Source organism: Bidens hawaiensis, unplaced genomic scaffold, assembly GCF_021521415.1.
Source record: "Bidens hawaiensis isolate Kalapana, Puna unplaced genomic scaffold, B.hawaiensis_p1.1 tig00003822_1, whole genome shotgun sequence".
In the NCBI taxonomy this organism is placed as follows: domain Eukaryota; kingdom Viridiplantae; phylum Streptophyta; class Magnoliopsida; order Asterales; family Asteraceae; genus Bidens; species Bidens hawaiensis.
In genome coordinates this window covers 2,443,594-2,464,846 of record NW_027491219.1, presented here as the reverse complement: position 1 = coordinate 2,464,846, position 21,253 = coordinate 2,443,594, and the positions used below count along the sequence as shown (strand labels likewise).

At 39.8% G+C, this 21,253-nt stretch overlaps 1 protein-coding gene across 1 annotated transcript; it reads right to left on the bottom strand.

The window, feature by feature from the left end:
- Positions 1-18,261: 18,261 nt before the first annotated feature.
- LOC143624508 (uncharacterized) lies at positions 18,262-21,038 on the bottom strand. The gene is made up of 3 exons (XM_077095136.1): positions 20,453-21,038; positions 19,581-19,919; positions 18,262-18,781 (listed from the first exon to the last, which is right to left on the bottom strand). Exons 1-3 carry the CDS (start codon positions 20,747-20,749, stop codon positions 18,299-18,301), a joined length of 1,119 nt encoding a protein of 372 aa, XP_076951251.1. The 5' UTR covers positions 20,750-21,038; the 3' UTR covers positions 18,262-18,298.
- Positions 21,039-21,253: the final 215 nt, after the last annotated feature.

Here is a 21,253-nt window from a genome sequence, read left to right as displayed (position 1 = left end):
TGTTTTATTTACTTTTTATTCATTTTATATTATTTTTATTTTATTTTTACATTTTTAATTACTCTCGTCGAAACGTATGCTATAAGGAATCGTTATCAAAACCATGAATCATGTCCACGTTGGGTTTAAGACTGATCACAGCCCATGTGAGTTTTAAACGGGTTTGAACAATATATGTTGGGTCTGGATATGTTCACCTGGGCTTGCTTATTATCGAATTCTCGGTCCATCAGGGTTTTTGGCCCACCTTAATAATTTTGATATATAAAAGGGTTTCATATGCATTATTGGTTTAGTATTTCAAATCACATTATCTTTATTTTCTCTCTGGCCGAAAACACTTGATACTGCGTGCTAATCAAGACAATCAAGATCTTATATTTCAAAGTTATCCCGTGATCTTTTTGCTTATCAACAGGTAAACGAATAAGAAGGGAAGCATGTTCGGTCATTTGTGAATGGTGTTTGATTAAAATTGATGCTTGATTGGTGTTCCTATGATAGACAGTGTTTGGGACGAATGATTGATATGGTTGTGAGTTACATTGTAATGTATTAAGAAGTTATTGAAGTTACAGGTCTTGCCTTCAATGGTGATTTCTTTTGTTTGGAAAAGATGACCCGTCTCTCGAGGAGAAACTCAATGGGTGTTTATCAAAAAGTTTGACCGAAAAAGTATAGTCAAACTAAGGGTTCTTGGTTGGCTGTTGATCGAGAACTCCCCTTGAATGACCAAGAACTCCTGTTCTCGGTGGACCTTGACCGAAAACTATGGACCTGGGAAGAAAACCAATACTTGGACCGAAATCACTTGTTGTGGACAGAGAACTCGCCTCGGGACAGAAATATGATATTAAATTAATATTAATTTACATTCATGACCATTATCATATGATTTTATCAATTTTGGTCCTTGATGTTATGTAAATTTAATATGTGTCCTCATAATGTTAACTTATTGTTCAATTAAGTGAGTGTTTTATTAACTTGACTCGTTTGTTGCAGTAATGGCTGATCAAGCACCCTTAAAGTTTGTGGATACTCACAAAATAGTTGGATGCTTGTATGATCCATCGTTGGTGCATAAAAAATTCATATGCATGATAGTGGGACTTAAATACATGCAGGATTTCTCACGATATACCAGAAATCTTGTTATATACAAGAAGATGATAACGGAGTTCTGGAACAACGCCTCTATCAATCAATGGGGTGCCGAGGGAGTCGTTACCATTGACTCCAAGGTTCAAAAGAAGCCGGTATTCATCTCAGAGGCCATTATACGTGAGGTTCTATTATTCGGCGATCAACTAGACTACCCAACGGAATATTCAACCGATGTTGTTACTGAAGTTGCAGTCAGGATGGGTTACGAAGGATCCTACCCTCCAGCTATCAAGAAACTTTTCTATCCATACTGGAGGTTCTTGATTCACACGTTCTTTACATGTGTATCAGGACACAAAGGGGGATCAGACGAGATTAGCCACATTTTGATGTCGGCTGTGGTTGCTCTGATCATGAACTGGAACTATAATTACTCTAAGTTCGTGTTCGATGAGATGATGAGCAATCTGAAAGGGAAGAAGAAGGAGATGTTTCTCATGTGCCCGCGGTTTCAACAAATGATCTTTGACTTACATTATCTTGATCTTGTCAAGTCTGTAGAAACGCTCGATATGAAAGCCATGGGACCCAATACCTTTGGTTTAATGAAGCAGTCCAGGAAGTGATCAAAGATCGTGTACAAAGGCCTTCACCCACCGATCAAGTTTGGAAGGTTTGTTGAGACCAAGGCTACTCCGGCCAGTGCCTCGGTTGCTGATGAGCATGTGACACCTACTCAGAGGTTCACTGCTGCGTTTGAAACCATTTCAGACGATGATGAGCTGGAAATTTCTCCAGTAAAACACATGGAGATAGAACACCAAGAGCAAGAAACTGTACCTACTGCTGATCAATTGTTAGATTTTGAAAAGTTTAAAGATTAGCTCCAGTCGACTGCATTGAAACCTCCTCAATCAGTCACTACGACACAAGAAGAAGAGATTCTCGAAGAACCAGCCACCGATCTTATACCGCGAAAGAGAATAAAGAAAGATCCAAGACTCGGTGTGATGGTCACTGAAACTACAACAAGCCAACAACCAGAACGTGAGTCGGAAACTGCCGAGACTCACGTTGATACAAGCTCACCCACTGCTGAACCTCAAACTCAAGATCAGTATTTTGATGATATAGCACATGAGTTCGAGTTAGAGGCTGATATTCCACTCTTTGACGAGCCATCGGGATCATCTAACACGATTGGCCAGTCAAGCTCAAGCGTTTCGGAGAAGATTGCTCACATTCTAGCTATGCAAGATAAATTTATGCAAGATAAGGGCAAGGGAATTACACTTGATGCTAAACACGTGGATGTACAAGCCTTACAACGTCCAGTATTTAAACTCGAACAAGATTCAGTTGTGAAGGATATGCGCATCCAAGAACTTGAAGCAAGCAAAACAGAAAATGATTCAAAGATCAAAGAGCTTCAGACTAATATGGGTGGTATTACTACAATGTACCTGGATCTCCAACAGAAACTCATTCAAAAGTTTGGAGATGAATTCAAAAGTAGTGAAGACATTGCTTCAAAGACACCCGTTGGTGATCAAGGTGGCATTTCTAGTGGACGCACGACTTCAAATATATATGCATCTGATCCACTAGAACAGCATTTCTCTGCACCTTAAAGAACAGCTGAACAATCTGACAGACTACAAAAGAAGATTCTTATTAAGAAGAACTCTAATCAGAATGTTGAATCTTCTTATCATCCAGACAAGGTTATTGTTACTTTCAATTAAGGTTTCTCCAACAAGTTTGGTGATAGGTCTGGAGTTATTATGTCATGGGGGTTCGATGTTGACAAGTCCTTGTGGTGGGTAAAGTGAAAGTCCGGGAACACTGAATATTATACGAAAATGAAGGATTTTGGATCCTCGATGAATGTGGATCTTAGATACCTCATCAATGCCCCGTTTCATAACCCAAACCATGACAAGAAAGCTACAAACTTCTGGAACTTCTTAAGTAGACAAGTAGATCAGGGATTCCCAAACATGTCAATAGCTGAACCATTTTTGAAGAAAGCTAAGAGAGTTCATGATCCAAAAACTGGAGAGATGATGGTAAATGTGATGTGGCCCGCTAGCAACAAAGCAACTCACATTCCTCTATCCACTTTGATTCTAGAAGGATCACTTGATGAGATGAATTCTGGACATACGACAGTGAAACTGCTACTGTTGTTATTCGTCTAAGAAAGGGGCAGTTTCGTTTTGTTAACCCGCGTGATCTACTGAAGTTCCATGAACGAGATATCAAGACTTTTAGTAACTTTCATATTGTGGCTGAACCACTATTCGAGGTTGTCGCCAGAGAGTATACAGGTATGGTGGCATTGATTATAAGAGCGGGTTTGTGGTATAGAGGATATAGAGATGCTCATTGCTAACATTATGGAGCACGATTTAAGACAAAGTTACAAACCAAGGGGGAGATTGTTGGGCCTATAATAGTTTGTCTTGTACTTTAGTTTTGGTTTTGTTAGATTTGTGTATTGGGCTTGTATGTAAACCAAGATCCTAGTGATCTTGGTGGGCTTTGGGCTTGTATTGAGCTAGGTTGTAGTCACTATATATATACGTCTTGTATCTAGGGTAAGGGTTGGCCGTTCACAAGTATTGATTGAATGTGTGTTTGTGTAACAAAGTGCTTAACCACACGACGTAATATACGTGTGTATTGCAGCATCTCGTGTGTGTTCTTTATGTGTTTGATCGTTTGTCTTGAATCACCTCGTGTTACTTTCTGCATAACAACGAGGTAGTTGATGTCATATTGAAAGATCAGTCTCTAAGGACTTACATAGAGCACCGACATACTCTGGCTGCGGCTCAGGAGAAACTAGTGAAAGACGAGGCGGACTTGGCATAGTCTGTCCGGGAGCATGTTGAGCGCAATAAAGAGTTTCAGGCTGCGTGCAAGAAATCAAATGAAGATCTTGCTATTGCACATGCCCACACTCTGGCAGTGAAGGAGGCCGCCACCAATCATGAGGAAGAATGTAACATCCTCAAGAGTAATGCCCACTCTTACCACACCGATAGCACATGTCCGTCCCAGTCTTGCATTCTCCCTTGTGCACTTGCCCACATTTCTTATATGCATCCTTGTTTCCAACCTTAATCTTTCTCTTATCAGTTATTATTACCATATCACCAGTCCGCTTAGCAGGAGTAGCCCATTTCTTCACCTTTTCCTCCACCACCACATCATCCACAGACAGGTCATCATATACCACTTCTACAAATTCCACAGTAGAGTCAAAAGTAGCAGGTTTATTTGCCCTGACTAACATGCGGACCTTTTGTGGAAATCCCCTCACATAGCATTTGATCCTCTTACCCTCAGTGTCAACCATATCAGGCACCAACCTAGACAGTCGGTTGAATTCAGTAGTATACTCACGATGCGTCATCTTACCGACCTTCAAATTCAGGAACTTCATCTCCGCCCTTTCAACCTCAGCACCAACACAGAACCTCTTCATCACCAACTCTTTCAGATCCTCCCACTTCATTGCCCTAATCTCCTCCTGACCCTTGCTCTGTTCAACCGTCTCCCACCAATATATTTCTTCATCTCCGAATGATTTAGTAACATAACCCACAACTTAGTCAGGACGACATTCGCTATTGCGGATAATTTTATCCATGGCGGTTATTCATTGAAGAGTAGCGATTGCATCTTCCAAACCAGTTAGCTTTGGCGGTTCACATACCTTGAAAGACTTATAATTGCACCCACCTTGGCCTCTCTTCCTATCATCAACCTTTACAGACTTAACCACACTTGAGGCCTCCCTCTCTCTTTCCTCATCTTTCTTACCATCTCCTCCCGCCCTTTCAGCAGTTCTTTCACGGCTTTTAACATACCCTTCAGGAGTCACGTTCTTCACAGCAGTGGCTACGGCTTGAACAATAGCTTCTTGAATTGTGGGGTCAAGTTAAAACCCTTCATTGTTGCTTGGGTTTCATCCAGTCGCGCTTCCTTCATCTCCTATGTTAGAAGTTGTTTCTACCGAAGGTTGTCGAACAAGACGAGGCCTGCAACGACGTCTATTGCGACCACCTGCTCTCACAACTTCTCTAGCTCCAGCAATCATATTCTAAAAGGAAAAACACAAAATTCATCACTCAAAAAACTATTTTATACAAGGATAGTAAGTCTAACAGGTAATAACAGTGGCCAGCTGTGATTAGCTGATCACGTTACCTTCTGTGTCCTATACATTTTCCTTTATGAGTCTATTTGTTCTGGTTCTACTTTCAAACAGTCAATCAATCAAAACAATCAATTAATCCTATCCCTAACATTCACATATCCTTTCTCTAGCAATTAAGCTAACACATGGCATTCTTGAACCGACATCCTCTTTCTTTTCTTACTTAAATCTCATTCTCTGTTAGAGTCTAAGCATGTAGGATGCTTAAATCTCTCGAACTTTGCTCTTATACGAACTTGTAAGGCCCCGTTACCAGTGCCCTACATTGGACGTTGGATTTACTCATAAACACAGTTCTTCTAATCAGAGTTAATTGAAACTTTCTCGGAATATTAAAATTTTCATAAAACATTACACAATAATTCTTAACTTGTCTTAAACAATCATCTTGTCTTTCAAATTAAAACATTAAACATAAAACATCTTAAGTCTTCAGATGCCAGCCTCTTATTCTTCTGTCGTGTGCCCCCGCTCAAGCCAGTTGTCTCATTCTACTCACATGCATGCATACTAAAAGTCAGCTACGCTGAGTGAGTTCTAGTTAATCATACAACATACAACACATTCAATACTACATACTTTCATACATACTTCATACTTTCATTTATAATATACTTACCTACCTTCATACTTTCTTTCTTTCATATTCATACCTTACATTTTAAGTAGCATCACGCCCTATAACCTTCGCATATCTTATTAGGGTATGCAACCCCGGTAACCTTCGCATATATTATTAGGGTATGCAACCCTTTAACCTTCGCATGTATCATTAGGGTATGCAACCCTTTAACCTTCGCATATATTATTAGGGTATGCAACCCTTTAACCTTCGCATATATTATTAGGTTATGCAACCCTTTAACCTTCGCAGATATTGTTAAGGTCTGCAAACCTTTAATCGTCCATTACCTTTCATTATCAATATCATTATCACCTTTGTACATACCTTTCATAATATCACATGCAATATTCTTACATACTTTCTTTCACATACTCATATCGTACTTACTACACTATACCTTCCTTAACAATACGTCCAATATCCGAAGATCGTTCACGTACTATCAAACATTCATTTATAATAAAAACATAACTATCACATTCATCATTAAGACATAAACTTACCATTTAAGGTAAGTGTATTAACATTCACATTGAGTATGTACACAGCCCCGAAAACATAACAAGGAAATGGGGCTAGAAACTCACCTGAACTCGGTTACGTTCAGCGTTAATGGTTATTCCTTTCCTTAGTTGTGCGCGACTAACTGTATAACAATTACATGTATCAATTAACTATCACTACCTATATCGAGTTTCTAGTCTAATTATGACCCTCAACGAACGGGGGTCCAGGGACAGCGCCCCTTGCAGCAGGGTTCTAGGGGCAGCAGCCCCTAGCATGGTCCAAGAGGCAGAGCCCCTGGCTGGGGTCGTTATATTTGTTATTTTATTCTCTAACTCATTCGCTATAACGAATTTAATTCGTTATCTCAGATTAGCTGATTAGTTATGAAATCTTCGTCCATTCGTCATCATCTGGTTTGTTAAATTTATCATAGCGAATTGGGTAAGTAACGAATCACTTGATTCGTCATCTTAATATAGCGAATTGGATGAGTAACGAATCACTTAATTCGTTATCTTAAGATAAGGAACTGGGAGAGCTAATTTGTTATCTTGACAGAACGAATGGGCGAGTAACGTATTACCTAATTCGTTATCTTGATCCCTTCATCATAACGAATTAGCATCAAAGTCAAAATCATAACGAATTAGCATCATAACGATTTACATAAAACACCTTCATAGCTGTGCCGCGTTCCATGTTCGTGGAATCGGTGAGGCATCAAGTTGAATCAACGCATATGCGCCTTTACCTATGACCTTTTTGACTTGATAAGGTCCTTCCCAATTTGGTGATAACTTTCATAGCGCATGCGCTTTAGATGCCTCGTTAGTGCGAATTCTTGCGTTGAACTCACCAATTTTACTTTGTCGTTGTATTATATTTGGAGTTGGCTCTCGTAAGTTTGCTCGCGCATTGCAACCAACTCCTATCGTTTCTCTAAGAGCATTAAGTATATGCGCCTTTGTTCATCATTATCCTCATCCATCTCCAAGACACGGGGAGACAATAGACCTATTTCTGTGGGGACCATCGTTTTTGTGCCATAAGTTAGGCTAAACTGAGTTTTCGCGTTGCCCATATTATTTTGTGTACTAAAGGCCCAAAGTATATGTGAGACTTGATGTATCCACCAAGAATAGTAGCAATTAAGTCTTCGTTTCATTCCATCAACGATACTACAGTTAGCACGTTCTACGTCTCCATCACCCTGTTGGTGCGCTACAGAGGTGAATGCATGGTGCATATTCATCTCTGCAAGCCAGGCCTTGATGCGCTAGTCTGCAAAATGCGTACCGTTGTCACTAACATCATTCATTGGTAGACCAAAACGGCAAATAATGAACTCCCAGATGAACTTCATCACGCTGGCGGCGTTAATGGTGGTCAGGGTCTTGGCTTCTATCCATTTAGTGAAGTAGTCAATGGCGACTATCAAAAAAATTTACCCGCCCTTGCGCTTCTGGGAATGGACCCGTGATATCGATGGACCATTTTAGAAATGGCCATGCGGCCGTAACCAGTATCATATTATTTTTCGGGCGAAAAATGTTCAGCGTGTGTCGTTGAAATGCGTCACACTTGCGGCATTCTATAGTCCAAATGGCATCATTTTGTAACAGTATGTTCCATTGTCGGTGCGGAATGTGGTTTTGTCTTGGTCCATCTCTTCCATGTGAATTTTATGATACCATTTATAGGCATCCAGGAAATATTTGTAATGGAATGGTACTAGCGCATCTACTATCAAGTCTATCTCGGGGAGTGAATAACAATCTGTCGGGCATGCCTTGTTTGGATCTTTTAAGTCTATGCACATCCGCCATTGTCCATTTTCCTTGGGTACCATGACAGGGTTGGCGACCCATGTATGGTAGTGAATAGTGCAGATGATCCCCGCGTCTAGCAGCCGTTGTACTTGTCCATTACAAGCTTTCACCTGGTATGGCCCATTTTTCTTCGCTTCTACAACTGGAACAATTGATGGGTTCACCTTTAATTGATGTTCCGCCTTAGACCTTGGTACACCTGTCTTATCAGCGTGTGTCCAGACAAATATATCGATACTATTGATGAGGAGCCTTTTGAGTGCTAGGCGGGTGGGATTAGAGAGTGTGGGTCCAATGGTGTTGGTCTGTTCTAGGAACTTCCCATTGAGTACCCATCTCTCTAGTTCCGCATGTGTCGTCGCTTTCAGCACTTTGTTCCACGAAGTTTTCTGTCCGCCACGTGGCATTCGAAATTGGCGTAGATCATTGCGACCCCAATGGGAGTTGGTACTCCCGATATCCCGTGTGTCGTGGATGGATTAGCATTGAAATCTCCAATTGCTTCTCTTCCCAAGACGACGTCATAGCTTCGATGTGGACTATCCATGACGAGGAAGTCTACATATTCTAACCTTGAATGTGTTGACCAAGGTTAGAGTATGACGGGGAATGTCAGTTGACCAAGTGGGTACTCAATACTCAGGTTAAACCCTGTAACTGGTGTGTTTACGGAGACGAGGCTGCGACAATATTTTTCTTCCGACAAGTCAAAACATTGTTGATACATGATATCGTATATCGCTCATGCGTCTATGAAGAAGCAGGAGGTTCTTTATTGACCAAAAATAGCGGTTATGACTAGGGGCGCCTTCTTGTGTGCGTCGCCTTTGATTTTTGGGAAGATGAATTGCTCTTCTTTCCATGCAGCATGCTCCATCTATTTTCCGTTTTTTTTATTTTTGGTACCACCTTGAATCATGTTGGCGTGGAGATCCTTAATTTTCTTTCCATGTCTCCCGCCTTCATGTCATGTGCCTCACTTTCCGCCACTTCGGATATTTCTTACCAGGTGTTCTAACTTTCCACTTTGCACGTATTCTTTAATTGCATCTTTAAAGTTGGAGCATTGATCAGTTGTGTGGATGTGCTGTTCATGATAGTCACAGTATCTTGACGTTCAGTATTCGGCTGTTGCCTGAACAGCGGAGGCTTTTTGAATTCCATTCCTTCTAAAAACATTATTTATGAAGGCTTTTTGCCAGTGGCGTCCACCTATTGTATTGTTGTCGATGCGCCTTCTGTTTGTTTCTCTGCTCCTCAGTCAAAATGGGCTCTTTGGCGGAAGGTTCTTGATTGATTCTTGACTACACAAAACTGATTTTATTGCCTTGGTGGGCTCGATTGATGTCATTTCGCGCGTCACTATGCGGCAATTCTTTCCCCCAGCTCTTCTCGGGTCATGCATATTGTTTGGCTTCCGTCATGATAGCGTCCCATCTTTGGGGCATACTATCATGTCCAGTAAGGGTGTGAATAATGTCATCACACCGTACGTTTTGACGGAAAGCTTCTCGCATGAGTTTTGACGGAAGTTTCTCTCTCCGCCACGTCACTATAGTTATCCAAAACTTTCAAATATTTCAACAAATTGAAGAATTCAGAAAATTCCTCTCAGAAGGTATAAAAGTAGTAAAAAGATCACAAGAAGTCAAAAGAAATATTCTTCATTAATGATCCAAAAAACATTACAAGAAGGAAAGAAAACTTTTTACAAGTCATAGAAACAGTAAATCTATCCTAAGGGTTTGAAGCGGACGGGTCTTCCGGAGCCTTCACAGACGTATCTTCCGAAGAATCATCCTCAGAGTCTTCCCCAAGATAGATCTTCAAAAGTTGTAGGCCATCATCTGCGGATGCAAACTCCGGAAGCATTTGCTGAAGCGGAAAAACTAGGTCATCATGTTCCTTTACCCACGTAACTCAGACTTGCTTGACATCAACTCCATGAAGAGGATGATCTCTGAATGTGCGGTTGCTCTGAGCATACTTCATCCCTTCATGAAAGCCCACAACACGCCCAAGTGAGGAAGAAGCAGACATTGCATTGGCAAAGTTGTCATTTAGCTCCTTACCTCCTTTGATATGGCAAACAACCTGTTAAGACAAAAACATAAGTCCCCAATATCAAAAGGTACGAGTGAAACAAAAAATGATAAAGTGTGACTTACAGCATCAACTCCCCGAGTAAGGAACCGTTAACGGTCCTGTTCCGCACGCTCGGCCCGCGCTCGGAACTCCTTTGATTCCGCGATGGCTTCCTCATGAGCTTGGAGGAGGGAATCATAAGCAGCCTGGATTTCAACAGCACTTTGATCCTTAAGTTCAGCCCGCTCCTTCTGCAGCTTTAGCTCCGCTTTAAGATCGTGAATTCGCTCACCTTGAAGGGCTACTTGGTTTTCTAATGAAGTATTAGCCTCTTGAAAACGAGCCAATTCATCCCTTTCTCTCTGAGCTTTAGCTCGAGCAGCCTCAAGAATGGAATTTTGCTTTTCACAAGCTTCTTTCCATCGCTGGGCAGCCTCAGCATTGCGATCCTGCTCGTTTTTCAAGGCGATTTCCGCATCAGATTGTTTCCATTTGGCGATTTGGGCAGCAACGCGATGCTCCTCAGCCTCCTTCCTGGCAATCTCAGCCGCCCGACGAGCTTCCCCCACCTTCCCGCCTAGAGTACGCCACTCACTTAAGACCTCCTGGCTACCGGCTAAGGCATTAGCCAGATGATAAGCAACATTTGTATGAAGGTCATGGCGGGAAAGATCACACTGATATGCCATCTCAGCAGGGGGTGCGCAATGTTCAACAAATTCCATACAAGTTCTCGGTTGGGAAAACCGAGAACCATTGGTAATGCCCCATGGAGGGACAAACAACTCGTGTTTGTCACCCAAGCCCGTATCTCCGTAATAACGGGAACCCGAGGGCTTAAGGCGAGCCGGGGTGGGAGAAGACTGTTGAGGAGGACGTTGGCGTGGAAGCTCGTCAGTTTGAATATGATCCTCCTCAGCAGCAGGACTGTCTTGCTGATCACCACTACCACCCCCATCTTGAAACAAATAATCAAAACGAGTATCACGGCCGGACTGATCGTCCGGACCTCCCGTTGAAATATCAATCGGAGGAGTAGGCATCTCCTCATCCATAGTAACCCCAGCCTAGGGGAAAGTTGGCTGATCCTCCACGTTAGCAGCATCAGACGGAGTAGATGGTTTATCCTCCGCCCCTCCCCTTGAAAAAGGGGATGATGGTTTCTCAGTATGAGGAGTGGGTGTTGATAACTTCTTAGATATATCTTCACTAAAAATCAACGGATCTACACAACAAGATTTATACTTAGCAAAATACTAATAAAATAATAATAATAATAATAATAATACAGTATTTAAAGGCTGGCATGTACCTTCAACAGTGTCAAGACGGTCAGCAAGGCTATACTGTGGCTTCTTGGGACGGTGTATTTTCCGTTTTTTCTTGGACGGTCCCGCCTCAGAGTCCGCAGCCTTCTCGTTCGTACGACCCGTCTGGGAAGCAAAGAAAACTCTCCTTTGCTCCAATTATGCCAATAAATGTGAGACAGGGGAAGGTTCAGAAGTATCGAAATCCTCTTCTTCGGAGGCAAAAGACATAGAAACATTACCACCGTCATCACTTGACGATAAGATGGCAACTATCCCGTCCGAAGTAACGGCAGTAAGAGGAGGAGGGTTTAGAATATACGCACTTGTTTCAAAGGTGGCATTTGAGATTACAGGTTCAGCCCGAACTTTTTTCGGAAACAGAAATTGAGATTTAGTTTTGTCAAGAATGGGTTGGTCCCCCGCCTCACGGATACCCTTACGGACACAACCCCTATCCCCAAAAAGAACGTTAAACATGGGACTCCGACCTGAGGAAATAAAAACTTAATCATTCAACGATTCAGAATAAAGAAGAAACAAGTATACAAGGGAACTTACGCTCATGCAAGTCTACAAAAATAGGCTCCATGAATTCCGTCGGCCACAGACGACTCATGCCTGCCCACACCAATGCCTCTTCCGGCAACGCACGCATAGGTGAGGGCTCCATGTAAGCATGTGATACCATTCACGACCCTCATGAGCAACTGTCACTACCTCCGGGAGAGCGGAATTCACAGGGCGGCGAACCATGGGTAGAGGCACCACGTCCTCGGATATCCAGAAAAACTTGTTGCGCCAGTCGGCGGACAACCTTTCAACCTCATTCCCAAGGCTCCGATCGGAAAATCCTTGGCACGTATACCAGCCATTAGGGTTAGCAAGGCGATAGAAAACCGGGAATCGATCTATGTGGGGAACCATATCATGTGCTATGCATACAAATTCATAATGACGAATTCGCATCATAGCACGCGGGTGTAGTTGAGATAAATGAATTCCATAAGCGGTCAGGATTCTCTCTAAAAATTTTGTTATAGGAAGATGAAAATTCCCGTGAACAAAATAATCGGCATACAAAGCCATTTTCCCAGGCAGTGGGAAACTGGCTATGGATCCAGGAGCAGGGAACTCTGGCTCCCACTCCGGTGGAATGCCATAAGTCTCTAGCAACTTCTCGTAATCAGAATAGTCCCACGACACTTCTGTCTCATCAACCTCAGTTTGAACATTCGACATCTTAGAAAGATTTGATGAGAGAATACAAGAAAGTTCAATGCTTTTTCAGAAAAAAAAATTAAGAAGATAATCAAAGCAAAAGAGCGATAAAACTTCAAAAAGAAGGAGTCTCTCCTTATTTATACCCATCGCAGTTAATGCGATGGGATATGAACAGCAGAAAGAGAAAAACGTTACCCAACCAGTGACTGCCACGTCACGCGGGAAATTCGAAAAAGAGAAAAAGTTGTACACTCGGGTACAGTGACAGCCGTCAAAAACGTTCCATCATCTGTTCACGCGCCTGCGAGTACTCAACTTGTCCTTTTTCGTGACTATCCATACAACAGAAGATATTTTCTAACTAACCTCCAAACAACAAAAATCCCCAAAACATACGTTAAGTCCAGAAATTTCACCCGCACAAAGACTTCACGCGGAAGAAACACTGGAATGGAGGGACTTGTAGAGGTAGGGTACCAAAAAGACCCAAATACCCTTAAATACTACCCGTGGGTCATAGAGAACCCTCTTATAAACCACCCGCGGGACACTTGGGCCACCCGCATGTTACGAGTAAGGAGGAACGTTCTCATAACACACGCGGAAGCATCTTGGCGTCCTCAAAAGTCATCCGCAAGACAGGACGTATGTCCGCACAAATAACTGGAGGACAGTGCCAGTAGGACAGCTGTCACCATTCAAATACTTTCTAGAAGAAAGGCTCATGATTCTTACTTGGGGAATACGTGGCATACTAACCAATGAACAAAGGACACCTTGCCAGGTTGTTATAACCATGCACATGGTCAGGGTGCGATCCATCCTATCAGCTGGTGACACGTGTCCAGGTTGTTATACCCATGCACATGGGACGTATAGCCCAACCTATCACAAGAAGACACGTGGCCAGGTTGTTATAACCGTGCACATGGTCAGGGTGCGATCCATCCTATCAGCTGGTGACACTTGTCCAGGTTGTTATACCCATGCACATGGGACGTATAGCCCAACCTATCACAAGAAGACACGTATCCAGGCGGTTATCAAAGATCTTCTAGAAGAGGACAGCTGCCCCAATCATCTTCCATCATCATTCGGCTATAAATACCTTGTCAAACGATATGAGGTATTCATTCATTCACTCACATATATTCAGACTACACTTAGTCTTTATACATCAGTACTTTCTTCATTAAGAACGTTACTGATTCTCACGCCGGATGGTGGTTACAGGAAGACCCCCCTCTTGTCTTTCCTGTAACGAGACTCACGGTGTCTGTTTTGCAGGTTCCGGTCACTGGACTTTAGGAAGCCTTACTCATATCGTGGTAGTAACTATCGTATTGTACCCTATGGACTCACTGGATCCAGGACCCATACCCGGGGAATGGATCCGTGTTTCTTCACTAGGGTTGTTTTATATGCTCGGTTGAAAAGGCTAAGCCTTTAGGGATTGCTCCAACCTTGATGTAAGGTTTTATTTTCTTTCATTTCAATTGGCAACTGCAACCAATGACCCTTTGTCTCTTACCTAATATGAACTTGACCAATTTCACCAAGTTATAGGTTCGTGTGTATTTTTATGTCGATATATTCATATCGAGCGGACTTGTTTATCTTTCTACGGTTAAAACATGATCTGGCTAAAAGAGATGTAAGAAAAATGGGTTTGGGCATTTGAAAAAAAGGTATTAACTTTGGTTTGGGTCAACTTGCGAGCAAAATGAGATCAGGTTGTATAGAAAAGCATCAAATTTAATACGGGTTATATGAAAAATAAGTTCGGGTTATTTAATTAAAGTATCAGTTTTGGTTCGTGTCAAACGGGTCATAAGCAAAATGTGTTTTGATACAAGAGTACCAATTTTGGTTTGGTCATAGATTGAGGTCTTTTACCGGTCGAAACTCGTTCGGGTTAGAACTGAATTAAGCAAAACGGCTTGGATATATTTAAATGATAATTAATTTTGGTTTTGAGTCAAATCGGATCATTTAAAAAACTTTAGTTTTGGTTAAAAATCCAAAAAACTGATTTAATTCTTTAATCGATATGTGCTATGACTAAATGATTTCAAAACTACCTCTTATAAGAAAACGAATATAAATCTTTAATATTATGATCCGTTTAACTTTGACAGTAAAAAACAGATCTGACTAAAATTGTTTCTTGACCAAAAATAAAAATGTGACCTGATTTCAGTCTTTAACCCGATTTGGATTTGTTAACCAATAATCAAAATTCAGGAAAATTCTATTTTTTTAACAATTTTTATTACCATAACTAGACTATTTGGAGGATATCCTGCTGATGTGGTTGTTGTAATTGAGCAGGGGTTCATGATGGATTGATTGTCTGGACATATTAAACCTCTTGGTGGGTCCCAACAGTCTCGCCACCGTGAGAACCACTTTTTTAAACACGTTCGATGCCATCCTTTATTAAGCTGTCAAAGCTAGCGTTTTTGTTGCATAAGCAGCCAGAAATGGAGGCCCTTATGCCAAATCAATAATCTCTTACAGCCCATGGATTGTAGCCGTAACTGTTGTAGTTGATGATCGAAGATATATGCAGTTGATGATCGAAGATATAAAAATCCTTTAATGCTCGGAGACAGGAAAATCCTAACAAGCATCGGTTTTTCACGTAAGTGATTATCTATATATTAAGTAATTAGTTGTTAAATAAATTAAATTAAAACCTGATACTTTTAAACCTAGAAGTTTGGTTCAAATATGTGTGTGCATGGGCTCAAATACGTTTGCTTATACTTTATAGCCATTAAGTGTGTTTCAAATATGTTAAATTATTTACTTTTAAAAGTCAAACTATCATGTTCAGTTTTTTACTTTTCTAATGCAAAAATTTCTCCTCATATGTTCTTTTATAATACCAAAATTGCCTTTCTAATATGTTCAGCTATTGACTATATGTATATTATACCAAAATTGCCCCTGTAGTATGTTCCGTTTTTTTTTTTTTTTGTATATGCAAACTGTTGACAAAAGTGCCGCATTTAAAGTAATAGCGCGTGTACAAATAAAATGTTACAAGTTGAAAGACTTCTATGTAAATCACCTATTGACTATGGAAAGTCAAATAATAGTTTGTTATTACGTTTAATTCAAAATGGCTCATTTGTATGATACAGTTGTAGAGGTTCTCACATGGGAATATGTTGAAAATGTTATATATTGATCCTTAATTGATTAATATTTAATGATGTATCAATTTTGGTTCTTGTCAGAGGTTGATGGCATTAACGGGTCAAAACGCGTTTGGGTTAGAACAGGATATCAACAAAATAGGTTCGGGCCATTTAAGAAAGGTCTCAGCCTAGTTCATTTACAAAAATTGTTAATTTTTTTTTGAATGTTTATTTTGATTTTCTGACTACCACTTCTATCATTAGAGTTAGTATATTTGGTATAGAAAAGCATGAGGCAGGCCAGTGATGTCTATTAAAAGTTAATGATGAGGAAGGTCTACATCATATTAACCAAGAAATGGAGGCTAAACCTGCTGCTTTACTTGGTCTAAACAGGTTTCTGTCCTTTTTTTTTAACATGTTAACATAATAATGTGTAGCAAGGTATAATTTCAATTTTGGGTTTTATTTTTTTGGTAGATCTCAAACACCACAAGGGTTAAGATGATGATGACAAGTGCTGCATAGGAGTAACCCAGGTACATGCGTGCTTTGACCATAAGGTATGCAGATTAATGTACTCAATAGTCAACCTAAATGCGTTAAATGTGTTTGTAGAAAGTCTAGAAGAAGTCGAACATTTGAAGTTTACTCACATCCTAGGTGATTTTTTGAATGATTTATAGTACTAAAGCAACTTATTTTAGAGTTTTAAACTAATGGCTACATGTTGGCTTTTTCAGGTCAAGATCACATTCATATTCTCCATCAAATTCAAAGCGGCATGATAGACACAGGAGTAACCAGGGGCACCAAAAATAGAATACATAACAATTTTTGGGGTCTCTCTGTGTGATTATCGACTGAATATCGTTGGATACAATCATCAACTTCTCCTCCTTCATCCCATGTTGGCTCAACAAGTCATTTTAACTTCAAGGGTCAAGATTAAAATTGTTATGAATCAGTTTCAGGTTTCGAGTATTGGTCAAATCAAAACAATTACGATCAAGGGCATTTTTTGTATTTTCAAAAAGTTTAGAATATGGGTTGATTATAAGTGGATAATACTGAGTGCGTGCTAATTTTGTTTGTGTACACATGTATTTTTGACAGGATGACTTTGGAAGGTCAGTCAGCTTGAATAAGTTTATAATTTTAATAAAGATGAAAGTTCGTCAGTTTGTATAATTATGTTTCTCATTATTTGATTAGTTATATTCGTAGATATGCTTTTTGAATGTTGAAAGATGTGAGTGGTGATGGTGGGAATGTTGTAGATGGTTAAAACTTTGAAAGACATAAATGGTGATATTTATGAGATGTATTTTCCTGTAGCAACGTTAGCATGTTAATATCATATTGCAAGCTATATTCAAATACCGCCGCATCGTGCGGGTTACCTCCTAGTTGGTTTTTATAGGAGACTGAGGACCGGGAAAAGGTTGTGGAGCATATGTGGGATGTCTATATCAATAGCCATCGGATCGGATTGCCTCGCTTCTGGCAACAGGCCTTTGTGGCTGCCTATCAACATCTCACCAGGAGCATGCTGTGAGGGAAGCTGCCATTCACCAAGATGTCTGTTGCTTCCGTCGATCTTCACCCTCCTCCTGTGAGCGTTTTACCTCTAATGATTTGGGTCATTATGATTTGAACCTAATGCAATCCATATGGACATTGTCTCCCTAGTCATACGTTTATTTACGGATTACTGCAATTGGTTTTCTATGATATTCTGTTCAATTCATATGGAACAATTTGAAAATTGCATACTAATTAATTACATAATTTAAGGTTTATGTAGTGATTTATACTTGGATTTAGGATTAGAATATAATTACATCTATGATTCAAGCGTTCATAAAAGAGAGTAGGTATCATTTGGCATAGATACTAATGTGTTGTTAATCTTGTTTGCAACAGAATTTAAGAGTACTAAGTTCACATGAAAGAAGATCATGGCTTGAAGAATCTGAATATCAAACCCATGAAGAACATCACCCATTCTTTTATACAGGTCCAATCCACCTATTTAATTACACGCGTTCGTTTTGCCTCTTTACATCCCTATAGAAAGAACAGTGTATTCAACATATATAATATATATATCGAAGTTGCAAGATTTTTCATATTTGCAACCTATTATCATTTAAACATTCTTTATGTTGTTCTTCACATGGTGTCATACACATGGCCCCTTAGTTCTTCATAGTTACAAAGTAGCCGCACCTGAATAATCACATATCTTTTGTAAACTCAGAAGGAGGATTAAAGAAATCTTTATTCAATCCCCAAACATTGAAATGAACCTCTTCAATCTTCCATTTTCCTTCAAGCTCCCTCTTATGATTAGATGTCTGTTCACCGTATCTAAAGATAGTAACCGATGTTTTCCCGCTATGCGCTATATTTACACCTTCGACGTTTTTATACTCTTCAATAACCAACTCGGTGCTGGTTTCCCAAAATATGCCATCTCTGTTTTCTGGATTCACGGATAGTAATCGTGAGTCCTCAAATTTGACCAAAAGACCCGATCTTTGGCTAAAGTAGCCCCAAATTGTGTGATGTATGATCTCATATTTTGGATTGGATTGTGCCTCTAGATCAGATTGGCTCGTGTCGAGCTTTAATATGAAGCATTCCTCGTCATTTATGATCTTTTCGCCTATGCATACGGCTTGAAGAAACAAGTCTCCTGTGGACTTTGGGTCCAAGCCCTACAAAATATAAGTCATATGGACATATATTCAGTTATCTTTGGTTTTGACTTTCATATATGTCGTTTTGACTTTCTATCCGTGATACTTTGGAGTGAAACATTTTTTTATAGGTGTTGGTCATTTGTAGGTGTGTAGGTCGGTTTTAGGCTTTAAACAAAATAAAATCCGAAAATATGGTTTTTTTTTTGTTTGTAGACCATTTGTTTTTTTTAGTTTTGCCATTTGGTTTTGAAATTTCGGTAGAAATAAAAGGTCCAAAATCATGAATTTGAGTCTAAAACTTTGGACCTAATTTTCTTTTTAATGATTAATTAGTTATTACACATTTAGATACATATTTGGGCTATACCATTTATTAACTTCAGATGAGCTACTGCATATTCAAAAATAAAAATTATAGCCATATTAAATTTTATAAAAGAAAACTATTTAAATATTGCAAAAGTAGGGTTATACAGGCCCAGTTCATTTTTTCCGGGTTCATTTCGGTTACAGTGGCAGTGCATGCAAAACAGAAATTGAACTATAAATTTAATTGCCTAGAGAACATAAAACAACATGTCGGTTTTGGGTTGGGTTCGGTTATATCGCTATTTTGGTTACATGTCACTTATAGTGCTTACATATTTGTATAAAACAATTTATGTGGTTGTACCTATTAGAGATAGACATGGTCGTAGTCCAACCCATTCTCTTTTCAATCAACATATGAACTTTTGTTTGACACATCTGGTATTAAGCACAATCCCAAATTGATCCATTATAAGTGAACAGGCTGTTAGTTAACCATGAGTACTTGAAGAAACCGACGAAGAGGACGAGCAGGACCTCTGTCCATAGGTCTTAGTTGGTTTGACGATTGTCTCCAAGAATTCTTACCATTGCATCCTGATATGACTTTGCAACCTGAAACGAGTAGCTCTAAGAACCATAGATCCGGATTCTTTTGCCAAAGAACAAATCCGCCCCTTTCCTCTTTGTTTTGTGCCTTGACGGGTTCATCACCTTGGTGGAAATCCGACGCCTTGATCTTCACTTGACCGATAGCACATAAACTTTGTACTGAGTTTAAAGCTGGTTGTCCTCCTATCGCCGCCATGTATTGATGCACTATGTATTTTGCTGTCGATGCTTCCTTTTCAACACACGCCATTTCATTGGTTAATTCATAGATGATTACCAGTAACACAATACATACCTAACATGACATTATAGGTTTGGGTTTTGTATAAGTCGAATTTGCTATTGTATTTGGTTAAATTGTTTGTGTTGAGGTTGATATGACATGCGGGTTGACATAGTTAAGCTGTTTAATTTTTTATTTTAAATAATATGATTAGATATTTATCTCAAAGTTTAAAAGATATAAATGAGAAATTAATATTAAGTTGTACAAATTAAACGTAATTAATTTATATTCATGTGTCTTAATTAAATGCATGATTGGTTATAAAGCTGTCTTTAGTGTATAAATATACAAAAAGGATTTTATTGGTAAAAATTGGGAAGTGTTCGTGTTGATCCAAAAGAATGGTGGTGTTTTGTTTATGATATGTTTAACATGATATTTGGGTTCGTGTATGATCGAACCTGTCAACATGTTAAGATGAATTTAATACCCACACTAACTTGCATGCATGCAAATAGGCAATTTTAGATTTTACTTACGATGGAAGAATTACGAATAGAGCTAGCACTTGAATTGTCTAGTTGAATCTGAAGGGGTAGAGTAGGAGATCCAAGCATGTAAAGCAAAAAACTAAGCTCGTTATAACGGTTAGCTATGATAGGAGATGACCATTTATCAATCGTTTGAGCCCTCATCCATGTCGCCATGTTTTGCCATCTTAGACCAACATTGCTTCCCATGCGTGTAAACATCTCTTCTGGTATCGGTACATCAAGGACAGTCTCCAATGCATCTTCTCTATCGAGATTTGGGCAAAGTACCCTCATATGTACCATTTGATTAGGATTTGCTTTTCAAATTATCGAGTTAATGCAAATTCAAAGGGATGAATAACTATAGTTCGTTGGCTATCTTTTTCTATAATTAAGGTATTAAGTTGTTTGTGTTAGAATGAGAAGATGAGGGTGTGAAGGGTTAAATCACATTTGTTCACGGGTTGCCCTTAATTATAGGGTATGTGTGGCCATTATTTTGGTTTGGAGTTTTTTTAGCAGTCAAATGTGTGCCTTTATTTGACTGATCCATCCTTGAGTCTTGGAGCCCCCTTTTTTTTCCCTCTTAGATTTGTCTTATATATTTACCTAGATGCAAAACTACTATCGAGCCGGGGTCTCACCGGAAGCAGCCTCTCTATCCCTATGGGATAGAGGTAAGGCTGTCTACATCTTACCCTCCTCAGACCCTACCATAGCATTGCTATTGATGGGATATACTAAGTACGATGATGATGATAATGATTTAACTAGAATATTTTTCCAGCGCAACGTGAATTATGCTTT